Source organism: Calonectris borealis, chromosome 3 (genome assembly GCF_964195595.1).
Source record: "Calonectris borealis chromosome 3, bCalBor7.hap1.2, whole genome shotgun sequence".
Taxonomy (NCBI): Eukaryota; Metazoa; Chordata; class Aves; order Procellariiformes; family Procellariidae; genus Calonectris; species Calonectris borealis.
This window is the reverse complement of record NC_134314.1, coordinates 106496998-106521533: the sequence shown is the minus strand read 5'-3', so window position 1 is coordinate 106521533 and position 24536 is coordinate 106496998. Positions and strand designations below refer to the sequence as shown.

Sequence of the window (24536 nt, the reverse complement as noted above, 5' to 3'; positions counted from 1 at the left end):
GTGCTGGTTTCTAGGCAATACCTCTCTGCAGCGAGAAGAAAGCTGCTTGTAACTTGCTTTGCTAGCTAAGAAAGATCTGCTGAAAACACAGGATCGTCACACTTACAAATTAAAGAATTTGAATCAGAAGGAAACTCTCATGCAATACTTCACTGAAAACAAAACATTCTTTGCTGGAATATCATCTGTAACTATGTTAAGGTAACCCCAGCCATACGATGACGTAACACAGAGCGAACAGAGACTGAATTTCTCATATGTCATTTATTCCTGCTTGAATAAAATAAAAACCCTCATCACAGCTGCCATTTTTCAGTGATAAAACCTTCTTTCCAGAGCTTGTAAATGGTCTTAGGAGCCTTTTAAACATCAAAGTGTTTGTATAAAACCTTGAGCTCTCTTCTGCTAAAGATCTTCGTTTATATTAATTTGCTCCTCATTTGTATCTGTCTGAAATGATAATCTGGTCCATGATGACACTTCAACATTATATCGAGTTCAGGAAACCAAGTATTTACCTACTGTCAAACTTCGGCTTTATTAATTTCTTTGTATTTGGTCTCACAGTGTTTGGGTTTGTATCTCAGAAAATGACTAACTTTATTATCTAGCACAAAGGTTTCTTTATTTAGTCTCTCTCTTGTGTCCTGTATACAAGAGAGAATGCTAAAAACTCTGCCTTGTCTCCCATGCTCCACTTCAGTGCCTGCAATGACTTATTCCTAGGTTCAGAAAGCTCTTCACGTTTTCATTCTTCTTTACAGAAAAAACACCTCTCTAACAAACACAGGTTTGACATTGCTGATTGCTTCCCGAGTCACATAGATCTGACTGTAAAATGCCTTAGTCAATTTGTTATAGATAATGATTATGGACTTAGGAAACAAACCAGATCACTTTTTCAGTCTTTCCAATATAATTTTAAAATGTGATCAAAGCTGTTTTCCACACTAGAAATCACAGCCATAGGAAACTAATTTTAGTTATTAGTCACATTTAGTGCATGAATTCTGCCACCTGCATTCAGTACAGGTATTCTGCTCCTTGCAGAGACAGACCTTGAGCTCTTCTCACATGAATTTGAGTGGCAGAGGTAGAAACTGCTTCATTACAGCATAGAACCAAAAGAGGAAGACGAGAAGCTAAGCCCCAGACTTTGATAAGAATTCGGACTTGGGTGTAGGGGTGGGTTTTGGGGTGTTTATTTTAAGCAATATTTCTTCACTGGTTTCTCTCTAGTAGTTGTTCTGCACCTTCCCTGTATGTCTTCAAATTTGTCAGTACAGCTTTGGTAACAAAGTGGCAAGAGATGAATGCTACAGCATACAGTGCCTGTGCAAGGAGAGACAAATACTCTTCTGTTGTGCAAGGCTACACCAGCACAGTTAGGAATTGTCTTTGCCCGTTCTGTTATTATCACAATACATTACATACTCTTGCCTCATTTTCTTTCCATTCTCCCAGCATTTTTCACTCTCAATTTCAACCTAGAGTTACTTTAATCAGTTTGTTATCAGGAATTTTTCCCTAAAGCTACATTTCAGTTTACTTTCTGCTCTCCCTAGGGACTTTCTGCGATCTACCTTCTATTAATGGTAACAGCAAAACCTTGTTCTACACATCATCTGCAAAGAAGGTGACTTTCTGTTTTGACCTTCCTTTTTCATCCATGAATGGAAGTATTATATACATTTAACAGTGTTCATATATGAATATCAGCAAAGAGTACAAATGCCAGTGGAAAAGCAAATTCCCTTCTCTACAGAACTCTCTAAACACTGCTTCTGTGTAAGTGCTCAGACATGTACTTTGTCTCAAGTGAATTTCCTCACAGCAGCGATTTTCTCCTTTTAATCTATTCATGAAACTTCACTAAACACTAACCTTACACGCCAGTAGAACTGCAATGAATGGTTTCCACCTTTGATAGCCTTTTTATTCTGTTTGTTACTCAGTAACTGAGAGTCTTTACAAGAACAAAGGCAACTTCCCTTGACTGGCTCAGCCACTTCCTCTTGTTAGGAACATGAACCAATTTGCTATCCAGCTTTCTCACCAGCCAAAACACATTCTGAAATGCATATTTAAGTAGTACAAGTTTTACTGCTTTCTTGTAAAAACAAGTATACAATAGTTTCTAATGTATCAATGCGCAGTAAAACCAGAACAAGTTACAGTTTTATTTTCAACTGATATGGGTAGTAGAGGGGAATGCAACATGTGTACCTAAGGAATCATAATTTTTAGCACTAGAAGGAAAATAAAATCCATGAAAAGTCTCAAATCAATTTTTACTAAGATGTTACTCTATCAAATCTATGGCTTGCTTTATTTACCTAGAGTGTTTTCTTGGTTGTTTCTGAGGATGACAGCACATTTGTACAGTCAGCATAACCGCACAACATGGAAAAAGGAAGAGAATAACCTATTCTTTATGCTCATGGTATTCACGATTTTAAACTGAATCACAGAAAAGAAACTAGAAAATAGGCTCTCTAAAGTGAAGAATAGTGAAGCACAGGAACAGGCTGTCTTGGAAAGCTGTGAAACTTCCATTAATGGAGATCTTTCAGAACAAGTCAGAAAGGCAATAGTAAGGTTTTGCCTAAATAGAGCTGAACCTGCACTGACACATGAATATGGATTAGCGAATGTTGTTAAGCCTCACTCTTCTATGATCCTGTAGGCACGACTGTGAAGAAAGTACAAGTTAATGTGTACCCTGTGGCATGTCTACACATGACTCTCAAGCATTCTAAAAGCCCATCCATCCATTTAATTTTGCACTGCATTCAGGCATTTACTGAAGATGAGTAAGCGTATGTTTTCAACAGAGTTTCTACTAAGGCTGGAAAGATCAGAATTCGATTCACTTTATAATTCTTTTCTTCCCAAAACCATTATCTGATGATAATATGTAATAACAATATCATGATTGAATTATTTTTGGTTTTACTGCTGTGAGCCTTATTTACTCCTAATCCTCACTATCATTTGCTAAGTCTGTCATTCACCATGCCGATCAAAACTGAGAATATGCCACCTTTCAAAGACCCTCGTTTCTAGATACGTTAATACGGACACTGTCAAGAGCTGGGAAACAAAATGACAAGTGGTGGATCCTACTCTCTGGTTAAAATTATTAGCATTTGTACCTCCTACTGAATGATTTATGAAGGAAACAGAAACATGCATTCATTAATGTCTCTTGCCTGCGCATCAGGAAGTAAAAAGAGTAGTAGAGATCCAAAAGGAAAATAAATGGCCAGTTCCGGTGCAAACAAACAAGAGGAGCAAACGTTTTCCCCGAAGTACAGATGCAATGCAAATTTACACTGACGCACTGAAAATTAACGAAACATTTGCTGTTATTATGGAGGAGATGGACTAACAGTACTGCTTTGAGCCCAGCATCTCAGGCATAATTTAGATAAACCACAAAGCCACATAATGGGTGGTACAGAAAGAGAAATCTCATTTGAATTGCAGTGAGAAATGGCAATATAAAACCATGAATTTACTCTGTGACAGCAAGACAGTAAGTGCCTCTAAATGAAAGGCAACATTTTCTCTGGAACTCTCAGCACAAGAAAGACGTAGACCTGTTGGAGCGGGTCCAGAGGAGGTCCACGAAAATGATCAGGGGGATGGAACGCCTCTCCTATGAAGAAAGGCTGAGAGAGTTGCAGTTGTTCAGCCTGGAGAAGAGAAGGCTTCGGGGAGACCTTATTGCGGCCTATCAGTACTTAAAGGGGGCTTATAAGAAAGATGGGGACAAACTTTTTAGCAGGGCCTGTTGCAACAGGACAAGGGGGAATGGTTTTAAACTAAAAAGAGGGTAGATTTAGGCTAGATATAAGGAAGAAATTTTTTACAATGAGGGTGGTGAAACACCGGACGAGGTTGCCCAGAGAGGTGGTAGATGCCCCATCCCTGGGAACATTCAAGGTCAGGTTGGACAGGGCTCTGAGCAGCCGGATCTAGTTGAAGATGTCCCTGCCCATGGCAGGGGGGTTGGACTATATGACCTTTAAAGGTCCCTTCCAATCCAAACTATTCTATGATTCTATGATTTTCCTAATAAAGACAGAAGATACAAGATAGGATGAGTGACAGCAAAAGGCTTAGAAGCCAAAAACATAAAATACAAGACTGTAGGTGAAGTAGTTTGCTCAACATTTTAATGATTTATTGTTGATTTTTTTATCTTCCCATATTTACAGAATCCTCTTTCTCTGGGTTGTCAAAGCCAAGATATTTCCTCCCCTTCCCATTCTCACACACACTGAGAGAGATGGAAATGCTAATATTTACAAGAAGCACAGAACTTTCATGTTACTTCCACCATGGTTCAGTAGCTATGTAAGAAGTCTAGCAATAAACAAAAAGTGGTTGTGTGTCTTGTGTTATTGTTACAGTACAAGGGGTCAGGAATCATGCATGTGTTTTCTGGCATACAGTCAAATCTACAGGACTGTTATGGAAAGTTTATTTTCATTGGCTGCTTACACAAGTGACTACAGGTGGCAGAGACCAACACGCTTGGATCAGCATTTCTGCGCTACACAAGAAGTGACCTGTAAAACTAGGAAAGTAGTGCTAAATTAAGAACAAAAAAAAAAGAGAACAAAAAGACTGCCTTTCACTGAAGTGTAGTTGACTAAAGTGAGCACTATCAGAATGCTCCAAATGTGAAGTGGCCATTTCTTTCAAGAGCTTCTAACATATTCTTGAATAACACTGTTGAAATCTTTGACAATTTCCAAGTGCACTATCACTATAGAAGCAGTTAAAAAAACAAAATAAAAAACCCCAAAAAACTCAGCCACAAGAAAACAAAACAAAGCAAAACCACCACCACCTGAAAAACCAACTCAGCTTTAAATAGAAAAAGAAATGATTGTCCCACATTTCAAACTGTGGTTATTTGCTTGTTTAGCTAATTTAGCAATGAATTCAGGCATTTATAAAGAAGGAATACATGCAGTTTTTCAGAAGGGATACTATCAAACTCCAAGTGTCAGAATTTGATTAATTTTATCATCCTCTTTTATCTCCAAAGTCAATATAAACCTACTTACAGGATTATTTGCAAGAAGGGCTTTAGTCAGGAAGACCAGCAAGAGTAACTCAACAGGAATGTTTGCCTAAAAAGTGACTTCCACTATCAAATTCTGGGGGTGACATAATTATCTTTGAATAATTATATACTGCAGTCAGTCTCCCTTCCTTCCTCCTTCAAGGTTAGGGGAAATAAACCTTAATGAACCAGAAGTTTACTTCCTTCAAAAGACTTCGGCAACTCATGAAACTTTCCTATTAGTAGGAAAGCAAACTCATGAAATAGGAACGGGTAGATGAGCCGTGTACTACTGTGTGCTCGTTGTTACTCTAAATTGATATGGAGGTTTTAATAATAAGACTTTATTTCTCTCCAGTGAATTAAGTAATTTAATTCCTTAGAAGTAGATTCATAGAGCAGCTGTTAAAAACAAGGCTGCAACAATATTTTTCTTGATATAGAAAAAGAGGAGTGGCATTGCATAACCTGGACTCCACCCCCAGCTTTAGAGTTCTGCCCTACAAGCAGCCGCTTGTGGATTTCAGAGCTAACTGTGCTACCGAAACAAACAGCACAGGCTATAATTTCTTTCAGAACAAATGATCTTACTGTACCCACAATCTTGAGCCTTGTGGAAAGTTTGAATGGCTCCAGGAGGAGAATCATCCCCCAGAACACCAGGTGTTGGGCTTCTCATTTTCCACTGCTTGAGAGCCTGCTCCTGCTTCCCCTCTCTTCCCACTCGCTCTCCTTTGCACAGTGCTCCCTCAGATCTTGCCTTCTTATCCCACACCTCTGAGCTGTCAGCAGCTACCCACCTTCCTGCTTGCCTAACACCTCGCTTGCCCTCATCTAACAATATCTGACACTCATCCTCAGCCTGTAATTTCTAGTCCGCTATTCCGTATAAAACCATAACCTTCAATCTTGTTACCCTCCTCATACTCATTTTGTTTTCTTTCCACTCATTAAAACTCCCACTCATTACAAAATAGACAGTCCCACAATCCAGTCCTCCTTAACTCTTTAACAACCATCTCATTCCATGTAACTCCCTCTTCATGCAACTGCTCTGCTCTCTTGGCTTCTGTGACCTACCTGAAAAGGCCCCCACTGCTCTTCACAAACTCCCGAGTCCTCCAGTCTCTTCCCTCAAGTATTTTGTTTCTATTTTCTATAATAAGATACGTACCAGTATTTCCATTATAGATCTCCAACACGATACCATGTCACTGAATGCACTGGGAAAATATTCATAGCAACACTTCACTCTGATTTCCTCTGCTCTACTTGTTTTTCCCTTCACCTCACGAAGGCTGCCTCCTCCAAGTCTATCGCACCAGCACTCAAAAATCCACTGTCTGCTTCCCACTTGTTACCTCAAGCCTCCTCTTCTTGTACCAGATGGATGTTCCTGACTTTTTCAAAGAGAAATCTAACAAGATCTGACATGGTTTAGTTCTTCAACATTCTAAGCAAATGACCGTATCTTTCATTATCTCTGCACATCAGTCTTTCCTGAACTTGGAAAAATTTCAGGCCACCCATTTCTACTTTTCCAATGGAGGCTACAGTTTGGTGCAGACACACTGACTATATTTCCTTAACCAAACCCTGGCCTCATATTCTCTTTTGATCAAAAAGGTTATAAAGCTGCCAGGTGCCTTTGCAGAATTTCTGATATCCTGTAAGAGACAAAGCCAGAAGATGGGCAACTATTTCCACAAAGTCCCATCTAAAGCAACTAGGAATGTCACATTAGGCTGACTCAGTCTGATACTAAACCTAACGTTTATGCACAGAAACCTTACAGAATCTCTAAGCTTCATTCTCCACTGCATCACACACTGGTGAATCATCAAAACCAGTACAGAGAAGGCACAAAGTCCTCATGGAAGAATGCTTAATTTTGTGCTGCCACAAGTGACACAATCCATTTTCCACTAGCAAATTTCTTATGCACCTACATGGGCCCCCTTCTGCACTTTGGATGGACCTAATTCAGGGCTGCATTATTTTGTTTGTTACATGAATATTAGATTCAATGGTGAGAATGTATGCATGTAGTCTCTGTCACAGAAGCAAGGAAACAGTGCCTTACCCTAGAAGCCTGAAACCAATGCTCTCAGAGTGAGAAAGTAAGTATAATTATTTCTGATTTACAGATGAGGAATGCAAATACACAGAGACGGGGACTTCCAAAGAATCTAAAAGATTCCAAAGAATCAGTGCATACCGACTTCCTTACTCTGCTTATGATTTGTAAAACAACTTTCATACTCTGCAGTCTCACTAGATCTAATTTTGAAGGCTACAGAAAAAGGAGAAAAGCCTAGTAGCAAGTTGGATCTGTACACACAACATCTCCCAGCTCACCCTACAGAAAAGCACCTGCGCTTCTTCAGCTGTTTCCAAGCCAGCAGGTATAACACAGGAAAGACAGATCAAAGAGACTGTGCTGACAGCCATCCGAAACAATGCATTCTGCAGCCAGGGCAATGAGCCAGAAAGGGAAAGTAAACAGAGGCCTTCAAAGAGCAACATGGGGCTGGACCAAGAAAACATGTAGGCTGAATGGTGGTGGCTCCACCATGCAGGATTTTGATGGCATGACTCAGTTGGCCATAAATATATAAGTTCCCACATTAAGAGTTTTCTCCCCAACCTGAAATAGTTTGTGGTGTAGGGATGGGACAGGGAGCCAAGGACTCGTGAAGTCTCATTCCCTCTCTGACACAGGCTACTCCATGCCCTCAACTCTTGTGCCTCAAAATCCCACTATCTGTTTCACAGTAGTACTGCAAAAGCTTCTGGAAATTTGTGGAAATTAAGAGGGACAGGAAGATAGACACATATGAACTATGACAGCTAATACTTCTTTTGTTATCAAGTGTTAATCTTTACTGATGTGTAACGTGCGAACTTTTTCCCCATGGGTTAATCCAAAATTATTAGAGCAGTAAGGAAAAGCTCATGATTATTTATATGCTACATCTCCGCTCTCCAAAATACAAGACATTTTGGGAAAGTATGCTTTCCATTCCTCAAAAACGGCTAAAAGGAAATAGTAAAAATATGTACTTTTAAAAGTAAATCACTGCCCACCCTGTATTTTAAATAACGATTACAAATGACTATTTACAATAAAAACAATTTTAAGTTACATTTTTGAGGACACTGCTTGCAGTTAGCCACATTCCCCATCTGATACAGGTTTAAATAATGATTCAATATTCTTGAGGATTGACTGCTGAGGGGGCTCTTCAGTAGTTGTAAGACATGCTCATGAGCTTTCAGGACGGAGTAAATTCAAAGTCAATGATCTCTTAACAATTAAAAAACATTAAAATAAACACATTAAAAATAAGCCTCTCTTACCTATTATTATCCTATTCTTTGCAATGCCATTTTTAATCTCATCGTTGATCAAGTCTGTAAGTCCCCGGCACATAGAATCAATACTTTCAATGTGTTCTGGACAATCATTAGAGATCTTATACCTGTCAAACCACACAGTGGAAAAAGCTCCTTTCATAGGTGTATATGGCCTGGTAAAAGGAAAGAAAACAAATGATTAACCAAGCATAAGATCAAAAGCCTTCAGCATACCTGATAAATAAAAGCAATTCCATTTCTCTCCAGCAAAGGAGAGAAGGAACCTCTTTCATGTCTAACTCAATTCACATCCAGTCACATTGCATTTCCTTGCATTCAGAACACTGTCCTTCAAGAATGAAGACAGCATTTGGAAGCTATATATAATGCAAGTTTCAGTCAGTTCAATGTCAAGGTTGATCAGGTCAGCTAAACATTTTAAATCCTAACCCTGTCAAGAGGTTCATAATCCTGAACAAAGTTAGGATTAAAATCCACCTCGGAATAGGACAAACTGAAGTAACTGCTAAACAAGACAGCTTTGCAGGAGCTAACTTTATGGGATTCAGTTGTCTTATTCTTGTCAAAATTGACAGGAGATGTGTATCATGAACCTTTAGGCATTTACAAAAATTTCTGCCTTCTGTCAATTTTTCTTTTTCTTAAATAAATACAGCCATCCGCATCTTAACTGAAAGAAATGCCATGTTGCTTACTGGATTGGTGCACAGACACAAATTAGAGACATGATGATACTTCCCTCCCGTTATACTGTGTTGTCAGATTAATATTTTAAGTGCTTTAACACGCTGCCCAAACCTCAGATAATCAAGGAAGCTACAATTCAAAGCAGCCTTTTCTTTGCTTTTAAATAAAGAAGATGAATAGAGCCCTGAAATCCCAAGAAAGGTGATCTAATTGCCTTGCAATGGCTCTACAATTTAATACCAAACATACTGCTTTGAGATCGATGCTTCATCTCAAAACCAAGCCCCCTAAAATCCTTAATTGCAATGTTTAATCAGGGGACACATTTTTCATTTTTACTTAAGCTCAGATGAGCTCAGATCAGATTACAATCCTTGCCTACAAACAGACAGCCTTTGATAAATTTGTCTGGATGGGAACCCACTGAAAACGCTAACATTGACTTCTGTGCTCGCTCTGGATTTTTTTCAGTACTAGGATTAAACAAAAACACAACTAACCTAAAAGGAGAAAGCCACTATTTCAATTATTCTTAATGAAGGAACAAATTCTGCTTTTATTAATACCAGAGAGGCTTCACATAAGTAAATGGCTATTTCTAAACCAGAAATACTGCCACTAGTATGAGCGTACAAGAGGCAGTATACTGTTTGCATTACTCAGTCACACACATCAAAAATGAGAGAACACAGATTTTCTTCTGTGTCCATGACTTAAAAGCTGGTAAGCCAAATATAACGAAAGAGGCAACAAACAGCAACAGACTATACTGTTTCATCTTTTTAGCACAGCTTCAGCAACGAGTACCTAAAAACCACTGTTTTTCAATCTGCTGTTATTCAAAATGGCATACCAGTATGTGGTCAAATTTAGTACAGTGTGTGCCTGAAGTAGCCCCTCATTTGCTTAATTCAAAACAAATCATATACTTAAGCACCAGAATTAACAAATTTTTTTTTTCCAAGTTAGCCCTTACTTGTCTACTAAAAAAAGGTAACTCCTAAATTAAAGGAAATTCAGTGGAAATATTTTGTACACCCAGCAAGCTCAAGCTAAGTTTAAAAAATGTTATTAAAATGCTTTTGCTTTTTTTTTTTTTTTCTTTTTAACTTCTCTTTAGTATTACCACCGTCTCCAGGATTCTTCCCAAATGAATTGATCAACACTTAAGAAACAAGATTACAAATCTCTAATTCACAAAAGTCAATTTCTAAGAGGAAACATTCCATGTTGAAAATTATCAACAGCAGCGGAGTCAGTGTAGTTTCTGGAAGTCATTTGGAGGATGTGATGTACAACAGACCAAGCACTTGGGCACATAGCATTTAATTAACGGTTTTAGCTTCTCCTCAAACACTTCAAATGCTTAGCAGCCAGAGTGCTTCATTTTCTAGTAAAACCAGAGTACCTTATATTTTTGTGTGAGAAAAGGTGTGTAAGGTTTTAGTATTATTACAGCAGATTGACCCAGGATTTCCATGGAATGAAGATACAAACTTGTATTACATTACAGAAATTTACATTTATATTACAGAAATATTAAAACAGGTTTCCTCACAACTGAAAGATAGAATCATATAATTTATAAACAGGACAAAATCCATGATGAGATTATAATACTTGATCAGATGTTGAAACTCAGGACCTTTACCTGCTGTCTTTGCAAATTCTTCAATAAGATAGATGAAAGACTAATGTGTCTTAAGCCCACAGGAGAAGACCCCCAAGCAAACGGACAAGATGCTTTTAGCTGTCTCAAAAACATCCTTGCAACCACTCGTGATTTCTCAGAAATGCATTAAAAATAAACCTTTACATAAAGCTGAGAAGTAAGATTCTTTTAATGGTTCACCCAACTGGCACATCTGTTTTAGTCATTCACCTTGTTCCTTAAATAAATCCCTTTATTAGCTGGCACACTACAACTCAGACATTACCACGGTAAACAAATATGTTTGGCATGGAACCATCTGTACAGCTCCAAGAATACAGAACAAAATTTTTTCATACAATTAAACCACAAAAGAAAAAAATATAAAAAAATCCCTATATTACAGTGACACAAGAGGCTGGACTGAAATACACAAAAGCAAAGAAATACAGAGTGGAGTGAAAACTCCATCCAGTAAGATCAGCATGGTCAGTTAAGGACAGCATCAGACTAAATGGTCAGCTTTAAGTTTGGATTTTTTGATTTCCTAAGTTTAATCAAAATTTGTAACACTAGTCCCAATGATTTTTTCCTCTGTGCCTCACTTTCTTTATTCTCTTTTTTAAATGATACTAAAAATAAAGCTCCATGTCTCTAAAACGTGTGCTGTTGAAACTCGTGATGAAAATATATAGCCCCCCAAATTATGTGGGTTTTGCTGTTATTGTTGTTTGTTTAGTTTTAAAGGGTGTGTGTGGTTTTGTTTTGCTTGCTCTGGAGCACACAAAGATTCAAATCCGTATAAGAAAATAAGACTTAAGAACCCTCTCTCTGGATATAGCCAACTTCCAAACTTGTACCATTTTTAAGAGACATTTGAAACACAATTTCCTACAAATTGAACTAACTCTTAACATTTAAAAATAAAGAGAAAAGATGATGTAAAGGAGACATGGCTAGTATCAAACAGCATTTAAGAAACTGCAGGCACTCTGAGGAAAAGAATCTTTAAAATGCTTCCCAACATCCTCAAATCACTCTAGACCATGTTTTCCGATTACTTTATAGGTCTTATTTTTTAAGGGTGTGCATTGATCTACAACTGTTTTCTTACACATATACTTCTTGCATGAGACTGCAGTTTCAAGAAGATCCTACACACCTAATATTTGAATGTCTTAAAAGGAAAATATATCCTATAATATCTCTGTAAGTATTTATCATCCTTCCAATCTTTTAAACATGTATACAGATAGAAGTAATTTTCACTGTTGATTTCACTGCAAAGTCTCGAAGTAATACAGATCATTCAAGTTTTCACAAACTGAAGATAGGTTAGCTTCTGCTAATGTCAGTTATGTACTAACGATGAAAATACAGTGAAAGCAGGAAGCAATAACACCATGTTTTTCCACCTTCCTGGAGCATGGATTATATACTGTAGACCTTGTTAATCACGTTTATAATTGTGCTAAATAGTTTGAAATTATCTTAAGATAACAGAAATGGAAAGCAACTGAATGATGCTATACAACGTTCAAATTCAGGTCTAAAAGCATGCCAAATCCTATCTCCAAACGATGCTATTAGCATAGCAATTCACATAAAACTACAGGTGTTTTTGTTCGTTATCCAATAAATCACTGTCCCTGTCCAACGTTTTAAGTTTAAAAGACAAGCCAGCACTACTAGCTGCTTTAAATAAGAAATATGAGTAGCAGACAGCACATTGATAAATAGTAAATATTCTTCCCCCCAACTGTTTCTCCTGATGCACAATTGTATCACTGCCTTCACACTCAGCGCTCTGATCACCCTGCTAATGCAGTCACATAAAACCCAGACCACTGGTGCTGGCTTACAGCTTTCTTGAAGTTCCAGACAGAACTTCCTGAGATGTCAGACAGAACTGGGAATTTATAGTGAAGTTAGGCTTTAAGATTCAAAGAAAGAAAGAGAAAGATCAAAATTTTTGAAATCCTCACTTTTGCTTCCTTCCCAAACCCATCTCCTCTCAGTTAGGAGGCACAAAGTCGCATGAGACATTGTAATGTTGTCTTTTGGAAGTCTCTGCATCCCTTTGAGAAAATCTACAGAGCACACTGCCAGACTGCTTAAGTTCTAGAAGCAAGCCTTGACTCTCTTAAAGCTTATGGCAGGTTTTTCCAATGAAAGCAAAGTTACTCTCCAGTCCCAGATTCTCTCCTAGCATAATCTCACTGCTGATACTAGTACACCGCAATAGAAAATCAGGTTCATAATTCTGTTTTTTAATTCCCACTGCCTGCTCGAAGCAGAAAGTGAATTTTAAAAGAAAAGGGGGGGAAGGCAGAGAATCCACCTATTCAAATCAGAAATAATTCAAAGCTCTAGTACAAGGTCTATCTTATGTTAAAACTGGGGTTCCACACATTTTAACAATGAAGCTTTGCAGTATGGTAACACAGCTAAGATGGGTCAGAAATTCAAACAGCTTAAACTTGTAAGTATACTTAAAAAAAAAAAAATTAAAAATAGGAAGGCAAGAGTCATCTCCATGAGGAGTAATTCTGGCTGTTCCACACGTAAACCACACGCAAATGCTTTTGACAGAATTGTTCTGGATGTATACTGCCTGAAATGAGAGCTAACTGAGCCAATACAGAATGGTTACCTAAAGAAATACTATGTTGACAGCTTTTGTTACTTGGGACAAATCTTATTCATTCAAGACAAAGGAAGCCACAATAAAAGTTGACATGGTTTCTTGGGGGGGGGGAGGAGGGGGTGGAGGGGTTGGGTGGTGTAAATTGTGGGGATTTGTACTCATCAGAGAAACAGCAAATCATGTTATGGTTGAGAAGACCGCAAATGACCTTTTCTACACACCGCCAGTTCCTCAGCAACCAGCTAATACTGGCTGCTTTATGAATTCAGTGAAAGAAAGTGGCAAGAGGCAAACCAAGGTCCAATCTGAATCAGTTCTCCATTACGGGGTTTGAAAGACACTCAGAGTGGTATCTTTCATAAGTTGGTGGCAAACAACACTGAGGATGGATGAATGACACTAGCTAAGCACAGAAACCCCTGAAAAGACTGTAAAACAAGAGTACAGAACGACACATAACTTAGAACCCCACAACTGCTTGCTGGAGGGGCCATATAAAAATCACTGTCTCCAACTCCTCTGCACTGGAAAATGGCTGAGAGAAGAAAAACTACATCGTCTAAGAGCACAATGTAGTTAAAGGGATTAGAAATCCAAGATTATTGCCATCATGTTCTACCTTGTTTTCCTGAAGCATGACTAAAGTATCTCTGACAAGCGTTTATTGCATTCCACATGGTATTTAGTACATGATGTAAGCATTACATGTATGCATATCCATATTTTTTCCTCATCTAATGCAAGAGGAGAAATAAAAGGAAAATACGAAGTTTTTTCAAGCATGCTTCCCTTATTATTATGCAGAATGTTAAATTTCTACTTACAGAAGGAGATGAAAGAACCACCCCATGATACCAACCAAAACCCTCTCCACTTGTCCCTCAAACTTCCACCTCTAAAAAGACTTCTTTGTGTTAAATTTATGAATGAGGTTAGGGCTTACAAAAGTGAAGGATTAATAACATTTGCTTGAGCCAAACATAGTATGATAGGCACCATGCACGCTCCCCTACATGGCTCCGCCAATCCATCTCAAGTCTGACCTGCAGTACCCCTGCTGCTTTTCCAACCCCAGGCCTCTCACAAGCAGAGACTGCCAATGTAGCTGAACGGTGCCAAACTGTCTGGTGGTTTTGCGATATAGCCAAATGGGGACTACGATGAGATGAAACTCATTTCCACTCATGAGATGAGCAAAGATGTGAACTTAGGTGAAAGGATGGAGTACCAGGCCATATAATGCTGAGCAGTCCTTACCAGCCACATACTTCGAGACAAGAGAAATTAGAATAAATTGGGGGGTGGGGAAATAGACAACAAACTCTGCATGGAGACTTATTGGCCACAGAAAGGTATGTTGAGTGAATGTCAAAAAGATCCACAAAATAGCCCAAGAAGTATTTATAGTTTACTTTCTGACTTGCAAAGGAGAAGGACTGTCAGAATGGAATGCTAGACAACGCAAAGAATCTTTGACCTAGATTTTTTAAGGGAATTATAGAAGGTAAGGTATACTTATTAAAACAAGTGGAGCCTAAATGGTTTTAACTTCACCACGTTAGCTCCTGCAATGCCAATTTAAACTATCACTTTCTATTAAAAAAAAAAAAAAAGGTTAAATTGGGTGGTATTCAGTTCTGATTTAGAAACTCAATAGAAACCTAATGTTTAAGTCACAGTTGTAGCAGCTGAAACAGTATTTAAAGCTGTAGCCATCCTGACCCAAATAAAAAAGGAAAAAGGAAACCCTTTCCTTTAAAACTATTACTGTAGACGTGGCTTTAGGGATTGCATCAGCTGCTAGGGCTAGAATTTGAACTTCTTTTTTTTAATTAAAGATATACATTAGCATTACAAGGGACAGGAAATAGAATTCTGTTTTGTTTAACAAGTTTAATCTACGTACACAAATACTGATCTTGAAAGAAAGCTAGATAAAGTTAAAAGAACAACCTACTAAAACAAGTTCTCTACTCATTTTTAAGTATCCCAGTTGCCTATATTACAGACAAAACCCAAAACCTCTCTAAGTGATGTCTAAAAATTTTCACTTGTAAAGCAAAATTTGCATGCCCCAGCTACACGCATTTAATTTCCAAACATATTCCAAATTCAGGTGCCACTACTTTCACTACATCACACCGAGACTTCAAATCCATGTATTTTTCCCTTTTTTTATTTAAGCATGCTTTTTACCATAAGCATTTTACTTAGAAATTTTGCAAGTTTTTCTTTTTTAATAGTAAATTGCACTATCTACAGTCCGTTATTTTCACTCAGGAAACAAAGATGAGATCATAGGACTTTCCAAAGTGATGGGGGATGAGTGTGACAAAATGCTGCAAAAACTTTACCTGGCCAGGGGACATCTGGTGATCATTCTCTACACAGACCCTGCACATTATAAAAATGATTAAAGAAAAGTAAATCTTTTTTTAAAAGTGTAACCTTTTACAGAGACTTATAGAGAATAGTAAAAAACAGTTTTATAAAACATAGTTCAATAACATTCTATTGCTTTTACCCATAAAATGGAAATATCCTCTCTAGTGTTTGCTAAAATCAATGCTCATGAAGCAAGAGAACATGTTTTAGAATTCTTCTAGATTATATGCTGGGCTGGTTTTCCAAAATAATTTTCAAACATATTGACTCTTGAATCAAAACACGTCTGAACCTCTGATGTTGTAGTAAATAAAAAATATGTATGTTTCAGTGTCTGGGATAAAATCTAAACAAAATGTAAACATAAACCCCATCCACCCTCTACAAAGAAAAAAAAGTTTCCAGTGTTTTCTTCAAAAATTCGAATTCTACTACTTTTCAGAACTCTATTTAATAGAGGTGAAGAATGTATAAGGCCAAATCTACAGATCTATCTATCAGCAGAATTATATCCATCAAAACCGTGAAAAGGTATTCCTGACCTGCAGTTTATCCTGCCAAAGCCTCTAGCATTGCAGTTATATCATCAAACCTGCTTTTACTGGCATAACTACTTTGACAGAGAGCGTTCAATGTGTATGTGGTAAGTTATGCTGGAAAAGACAGGAGTTTATAGAGTATGAACTATATCCACATTAACAGTATTTTGCCAGAAGAGCATATTAGCCAAGCAATCCTAATATGGTCTTGCCTAACTTCAAGCTTTTCTTTGATTTCATCATCAGTGTAAAAATCTGCTGGCAAGTTTTGCAATCTGCTCCTATAATTGACAATGCAGTGGCAGGTTGCGCCACCCAGAGATACTCTCACTCACATCAGTGTAGCTTTCCACCAGTGTATCGCTCTGTCTCTACATGATGAAGATTGGATAAGAACCTTCTTCAGCATATCTGCACGCCCATAACCATCTACCCATAGGTCTCATTATCACGGATGCTGAATTCCCCCATTGGTGTGGAATTCTTATATATATACGCACTTAAGAATTATACTTACGTGTATGTATACATATATATACACACACATATATTATACTTATATAAACATATATACATAAACACACATAAAATCAGACCATATATTCAAGTTCCTAATGCAGATATAATTATTTTAATGTCTGCCATTCAAGTTTGGATGTTCTAGGCTGTGTTTGTCCTTTCTGTGGAAGAAAGAAGAACAACCATTAAAAGTGTTTCAAAAAGCATAGTGTGTTTTGGACTTGAATACTCTTATTTTGGTTTCAAGCAGTAACACGTATCTTCACAAACTTCACTTCAGCATTGCTGCAAACAGTGGCAAACATTATTGTACTTAAGGGCATCTGTTTTATTTCACTATGTCAGCTAATGGTGCTTATCAGCAACAGAGAGCTGTACACTAATATTCCCAAGCGTACTTCATATTGCCAGTCAAAGACAAACAGTGTGGGTATTTTTTATTCTTTGAATATAAAACTTTTCACAGTTTTGCTAAAAACCACTTCTGAATCAACTCGTGCATGACCTCCACCTGCTCTAGAGAAGACCAAGAGTAACCTTGACTTAAAAAAGAGAGTGGAATTAAAAGATGTGAATAAACAGTTAATTACAACAGTATCTTTCTTCCCATCTGTTTACCAAAGTACTGAAATCCAAAGTCTTAAGATAAAAACAAATTCCCCATAAACACCACTCATTTGAGTCAGGAGATCTTGCTGGTCAATCATTTATACATAGTTTACATCTGTAGTTATCCAAAGAAACCAAAACAAATGAGAAAAGGATTGGACCCCAGCAGTGCAGTGGGATGGAAAAATGAAGCACTGGCCTAACAGATGTGGTCTGAGGTGCTCTGCCTGCATATAGCACGTGAAGAAAGATCGTTTCATAGGGAAGCAAAACCTCCTGCATTTCTCCAGTACCTGCTGTGTTGATAGGGAAGAAATGGAGCCCGTCAGTATGTGTGATGTGCCACTGATAACTAGCATCACTTTAGCCTGTCATCAATGAAGTAATGAGCACATTATTTACAGAAAATCATATTCACTACCTACTAACCCAAAACATACTCCTTCAAAGACTTCCACTCACAGGCTTGATTTTTCTGTAATACAGTGAGTACATTCACACTGCAATCTCTCAATTGCTTTTCCTGCCTAAGTAGATCATAAAAATACATGGTCAAGGAAAGTTTTTTTTCACATATTAGTGAGTGCCAGACAAAATCTGCTATTATACTTGTTTATACCCTCCAAGAAAATTTTTTTCTGACTTTCAAACCTCTGTACCTCGAAAGTCCGTGTAGAATGTCACAATTTCCTTTTCCTTTCAGCATTCGTTCACACTTACGCGCAGATTCAAACAGAAACTTAAGCCCCATTACCTTTCAAGGAAACATTTTCCTAACTTACAGACACAGACACCTTAAAAATGAATTTATATTAAGAAAAATTAAACATTTCTGAAATATAAGGCCATGTCTTTAGATAGCTAAATATGGAGGTAGGTGTTCAACTTTTAGCCTTTAGGTTTGACCTCATTAACTTTCAAATTCCCAGGGATAAATACTTTTATCTATATTTCCGGTCTACCACTGAACACACAGTGTCATTTAATAACCAGATTTGTGCCTACAGCGAATGTTGAACTCAATTCTCTTTGAAACAGTTGGGTCAGGATTCAAACTAGAAGAAACGTGTAATTTTAAATTCCCAGTCCTTTCTCCAGCAGCTGAAGACTGACCACCTTCAGAACTCAAACTTGGCATTAAATACAACAGAGTATTTTAGTGGTTAATTAATGGGAGTTAATAGAGGTAGGATTGTGATCCAGAACATGGCTCTATAATGCCATTACAACATACATTGGAGTATCTTCTTCTATCTATATCAAGGAGATGGAAAGATACTATGAGGACAACGCCCGAATTTGAATTAGAGACTGTGACTTCTGTGAAGTCTTAATCACTTAAAATCATGGTCCCTGGGCAGCAATGCACTGTTGAGCTCCAGTTTTGCCAAAAAGCATATACATGAGAAAGAAGAAGGAAGTGTTCTGACAGTCTGTACCAATATTCACAAGCGTATTTTACAGCACTGGAATAGAGTAATTTAATCCTACAGTTCAAATATATTAAACAATACCTGGCAGGAGCTGTTGGGTAAATTACTTTTATATGTTGGAAAGCCATGTCTTGATTCAAAATTTGTTTTATCCATGTTCTTGCTCCTTGGCCAGTATCACCTGTATCACAGAGAAGAGTACAAGAAGGATTATTCTGTGCATTTAGAAAGAAAACTACACAATGTCAAATATATTTATACCAGATTGATCTAATTTCTAAATCACAAAGTTAATCCTCCAAAATGCTAAAAAAGAACTTTCTAGAATAATCTCAATCTCCTTTCCAATGACAATGGATTCAAAACTTCCTAGAAACAGACTACTTAAGACATCCCACAGCATAAGTTTAATATATACTTTACTACATCCAATGGCTCGAGTACCTCCTAATCAGGCACAAGGCCTTACCTCTTATTTGCAACTTACCTTATTTGGTATCAGTGATAAACAAAAAATACTGATGAACATCTTAAAAAGTGCTGCTCCCCTTAGAAAAGATAATTACTTTTACTACACACTTCAAAACTTAGTCAAGAGCAATAAAAAGAATCTTCACATTTAATTATGCTAATATTACACATAGGCTTTAAGGGAAGTATCAGTCAAACACTTCCAGTGCTCAAGAGATGAGTCTGGGTTAAAATATCTGGCAGACTCCTCAAAAACCTTAATCCCACAGTTCCATTTGAAAGCTAGTTGAAATCTGACTCTCAATGTGCTTTCTCCTAGTCTTGTCAACTCAGCCTATAGCCAAAACCCCTGCAGACTGAAGTGCTGTGAACAGATACACAGGATGAATTCTTATGCAGACAGCACATCTTCCTTTCGAACAAGTATACATATACACACCAGTTTCTAGAGCTTGTCTTCGTGTCACTGGTATCTTCAACTATAACTTCACTGCCACCTCTCTGAACAGCATGCACACACGAGTCTCCAATAAGAGTTAAACAGTGCTTCAGGCTTGAGGAAACTGGCCCATTAAGGAATATGGTTTACAGTAAGCAGTAAATACAACATGTAGTAATGTTCAACCTAAAAAATTGGTGGGGATTCAGCAAACTGGAATTTCACTACTGCCACTCATGCCATAAGACTTTAGTCTTGCTTGAAATCAAGGCTCCCACATATTATCAACTCAAACTGCTGAGTTAACAGTATTCTCTATTACCTTATCTCAAATTGGTCAGTTTGACTTCAGAACTCACTCTACTCTTCTCAACAAAATGGCCAAACTACAAGAAAAAATATCACTGCCCTGTGCCAGGCTTACTGCCACGTTACATGGGTTTATCTGAACAATGTCACATGAATATACCAATTTATTGTTGCAATGATTATAATTCCCCAATGGAGAAGATTTGCTCTTGCTTTAGCACTCAAACAAAATTCAGCGATCTTTACTTACACATACAATTAATGCATCTTCAGAATGAAAATGGAAGGCAAAAGGATCCAAATCCAGCATTTTTTTTTCTGTTGAGCACAAGTGGTGTAACCATGAAGTTCCCTCTATTTAACCTAAATACTCCAAGTGACAAATAAGCAATAGGGTCGCAAAAGTGACACAAATCTTATTCTGTGCTACGTTAAACAGTAAAATCAAAGTTACATCTTTAACTGGATGCTTCAGAACACATTCCCACAAGCGCTTTGCTTATGTGAGTCGTATGGTCTGAAGTCCAAACCCACGTCTGATTCTTAGTAGACACTCTTGACATGCAAGGGTTTCCTCATGGTTGCTGTCACCTAGTTTATGAACAACATATCTTAAGGAGGCTTGAAGAAACATTTGTTTTTCTATACACTCCTCTCTTCTCAATTAGAAAGCAAATGTCTAGGCTTTGCAAATACTTGCACAGGACCAACGCTCAGGTAGGTCAATCTAAGCAACCATCTGAATGTTTACAAAATTGGGACTTACTTAGGTCTTTACAAATTCCTTAATGGTGCAGGACACATCTCTTATTATTTATGCACATTTCTTAAGCTTTGCCAAGAGCAGCAGAAACATTAATGAATAGTTAATGAAGCTAGTTTGTCCATGCTGTCATAGAAAACTCATAAAGTAAGAAAAAATTTAACTATGACCTTCTGTGTGTCAAGAGTCCTCATAGTCCAAATGCTCTGCAACCGCTGTGAGCACTTGCATGCAGAGGTAATGAATTTTGATTTGGTAAGAATAGCATTTGGAGGGGAGGGAGAAAGAAAGGAGACTGTGACACCAAACAAAACCCAACAACCTTCTGAAAGTTTCAAGCTGTTCTTAGATTTTAGCATTGTATATTCTTCTGAACACTACTAAAAAGAAGCAAATGATGTACAGACTGTTCTGCTTTGAGTCTGTTTCCAAACCTGAAATAGACTGATGGTAGCAATATTATCTTCGCCCCCTCTCAAGTAAAATATGAATTATTTTCCTTTCAAATATAGCTTGAATTTCCAGATTTTCTTTCTGTGCAAAGTTTAAACTTAACAACATGTAACATGCATGTTACAACATGTAAAGTTGTAAACCTAAGTCTAAAAAATTATTATTAATTTGTTATGTCCATTTGCCTTCCCTGCTGAGCTACCAAATGGATCTTTTACTTAATGTGATGTACAGTACTGGGAATTTTCTAATATTTTTCTATACCATTTTGTATTTACATTCTCCACTTGTTACAATTTGTCTGGAGCAAGCATTATGAACAAAATGGATTCATGCCATTTGACTGCCACTTTCCATCACATGCGCTCTACAGAAGGCACCAATTCAGGTTTACAGGCCAGCCCACAGCAACGGCACTGTGGCTACTCCTGTTTTAAATTCTATTCTGCGGAACTCCTAAAAAAACCAAATAAAAGCACCCTTGTACTTCCCCATTGCAAACATTATGAATAAAATCATATCAAAAATGAAAAATTGTAGAGTACTTTAACCACATGTGGAATCAACCTCTAACCATAATCTTCCCTTACTCCTCCAATATGAGAGAAAATTATTTCCTCAAACATTAAAGCATTAGCGCTAACAAGAGGGCTGAACACATCTTATGAACTCTCTTTCACTTTCATTCTTTAACTCACAGAATTTGAGAAAAGCAAAATTAAACTAGATTATAAAAATGAAACTAATTTAATAAGCATGTACATCTTTGTTAAACTAAATAGAAGCATTAGCTAAAAGGAAAACTGAGAAAAAGATACTGAAAGAGTTGAGCACGTTGCCGTATGCAGCCATATGGACAGCTCAAAGAACTGATTCCCAAGGCCTTGATCTAATAAAGACCTACGACTAATGTTTTTTTTCTTATCTCTTTTTTTTTTTTTTAGTCATGTGGACTTTGTTATTTAGCAGGTCAGAAATAACCTTTAAGAAAAAACCCCAACAAAACACACACTCCCCTCCTGCTCTCAGACTGGTCACTGATGCAGGTAACTACCTTCTGCAGATGGTGGCCGTGAAACCAGTCTGGACACGGCTAGGACCTTCTGAACAGAGAGACGTCAGTCTATCAACACTGCCTTTTAAAAGGTGACAACAATAATCTCAAGTCTGATCCTAAAAACACCAAGAGCCATTTTAATTATGAAAATCATCCTTCGCACATGGCTACCCCTAGACTGGATGAATTAAGAGAATATCTTCTGGAACACGTTTGTTCTCACGGCGAAGAAAGCCAGGCTGGTGTATAACAGCACCGTCCCTAAAACACACCCCACGGACCCACCGCAGGCCCGGGAAAGCCCAAACGCTAGACCCAGCCCAGGCACAGCGCTTTGCCCACGGAGGCTCCTCCTTGCCGGCCAGCGCCGCGCTGTCCCCAGGGGAAGCTAGAGCCGCAGGGACAGGGACACCTCACTCTCCAGCAGGGCCGAGCCTGGCGGCTGCCGTGGCAGCGGGCCCGTCCAGCAGGCCCCCTCACGCAGCACCGGTTCGCCGCGGTCCGGGGGGGCCGACCCTGTCACCCCGCGCCGGGCGCCGCGCTCCCGGGAGGGCCCCGCCGCGCAGGAGGAGGCGGCGGCAGCCACCCCGGCCCCGCGGTCGGCCTCCCCCGGGCGGCACTGCTGCGCCCTTCCCCAGCGGGAAGCGACGCCCACGGAGTCCCTGCCCCGGCCCCACCGCGGGGTAGCAGGGGAGAGAAGGGGGGGGAAAGCAGCCACCTGAGCCGTGCAGGAAGATGAGGGAGGCGGTGTGCCTGCCCGCGGGGGACACCACGCTCCTCTGCAGCGCTGCGGGCACCGCCATACCCACAGCTCTCCTCCTCCTCCTGGCCTGGCCTTCCCTTGCCGGTAGCGCGGCCCACCGCGCCGGCGCAGAGGCGGCCCCACGACCGGAGCGCCCCGCCGCCGGGCCGGGCGGGTACTGCAGGCCTCTCGCAGCGGTTCGTGCCGTGGCCGTGGGCCCCAGTGTCCCACCTCCCGCTCTCCTCAGGCACTGCTGCCCCAGGAGCAGCTGTCCCGGACCCAAACCAGAAAAGCTCTCGCTTTTAACGCCATGCGCTGTTACCAAAATCTATTTCTAGAATATACCATGTCTCTACAGACCCCATATTTAGAAATGCCGTATGGTAGGCAAACTGGGGATCAAACAGTGAAGGGGGGTCGCCCCTTTCATGTCGCTGTGCGTGTTTGGAAAGGCAGTTAGGCTTCAGCCTCACCAGGTGCACGCTTTCAAGAGTAAAGGCCCGGCTGGCAAGCGAACCCGGGGGAGGGTGGGGGCTCTGATGGGGAGGGCAGGGGGTCTGATGGCTCCGTGGAGGCACTGCAGAGAGGGAAGGGCCTGCGGGGACCAGTGTTAGAAAGGTCCAGTAGACATCTGAGAGCTTGTCTGACCTTAATCCATGTCTGAGCGCAACTGCTCTGATGCTCTTCGTAGTTTCTACTGCACTGCTGTAGGGGGATAAGGAGTAGGAGCTTTCTGTTAGGTAACCTACACACTTTCAAGGTCATAGGACTTTTTTTTTTTCTAGTGATGTGTAGATTAACCACCTGCATTGGTGCTTTGAGGTCTGCGGCAGTGGAACAAGGATGACCAGGCATAAACTCCGCTATTGCCATTTCACTAGCCAGGTGCAGTGCGAGCCAGGGGGTGAGCAGCAAGTTTACAGATTAGTTTTGCAGTTCATCATGAAGTATTTTGGCAAACCATAGGGGCACACCTGTTAGTCCTTAAAAATGTAATGAAACCTTAGCCTCTTGAGGTAGCATGTTATTACCTTCAGAATGGCCTGTGGGTTAAGTAGATGAAACATTAGTGTGTGTGTAATATGAAGAGCATGCTGTGCTTGTATTTCTGTTCAAATTACTGTCCTGACTACTATTTTCCTATATATTTAGGCCATGAAATCTTAGGGCACCAGTTAAATGTAGACTGACAAATGGTGTGTTATGATGCCCCTTCAAAATGTATGCAGCTGTCTTTTTAATATATCTAGAAGCATTCTGCAGCGGGTCCAAGAAGTAAATAGGAGGAAAAAAATCTGATAGTTGGGGAAATGAGAAAATTGCATGGTGGGGAGGGATGAAAGAGATATCTAAAATTTTCTACAGCCTCAGTTG

At 39.1% G+C, this 24536-nt stretch overlaps 1 protein-coding gene across 5 annotated transcripts in view; it reads right to left on the bottom strand.

Annotated features, from left to right (window-relative positions):
- The window catches only part of LYPLAL1 (lysophospholipase like 1), a 30282-nt gene extending 6995 nt beyond the window's left edge, over nt 1–23287 (bottom strand). For 3 of the 5 annotated variants that reach the window (XR_012673157.1, XR_012673158.1, XM_075147103.1), the window contains exons 1-3: nt 23139–23287; nt 19010–19109; nt 8441–8610 (exon numbers count right to left, since the gene is read on the bottom strand). Coding sequence is in view for 3 of the 5 variants with exons in the window: in XM_075147103.1 (XP_075003204.1) it covers nt 8441–8610; nt 19010–19109; nt 23139–23223 (355 nt within the window). In the remaining 2 variants the exon portion in view is untranslated. Of the gene's footprint in view, nt 1–8440; nt 8611–19009; nt 19110–20397; nt 20511–23138 lie in introns of all 5 variants that reach the window. The other 2 variants (XM_075147104.1, XM_075147105.1) reach the window with 2 other exon arrangements.
- Nucleotides 23288–24536: the final 1249 nt, after the last annotated feature.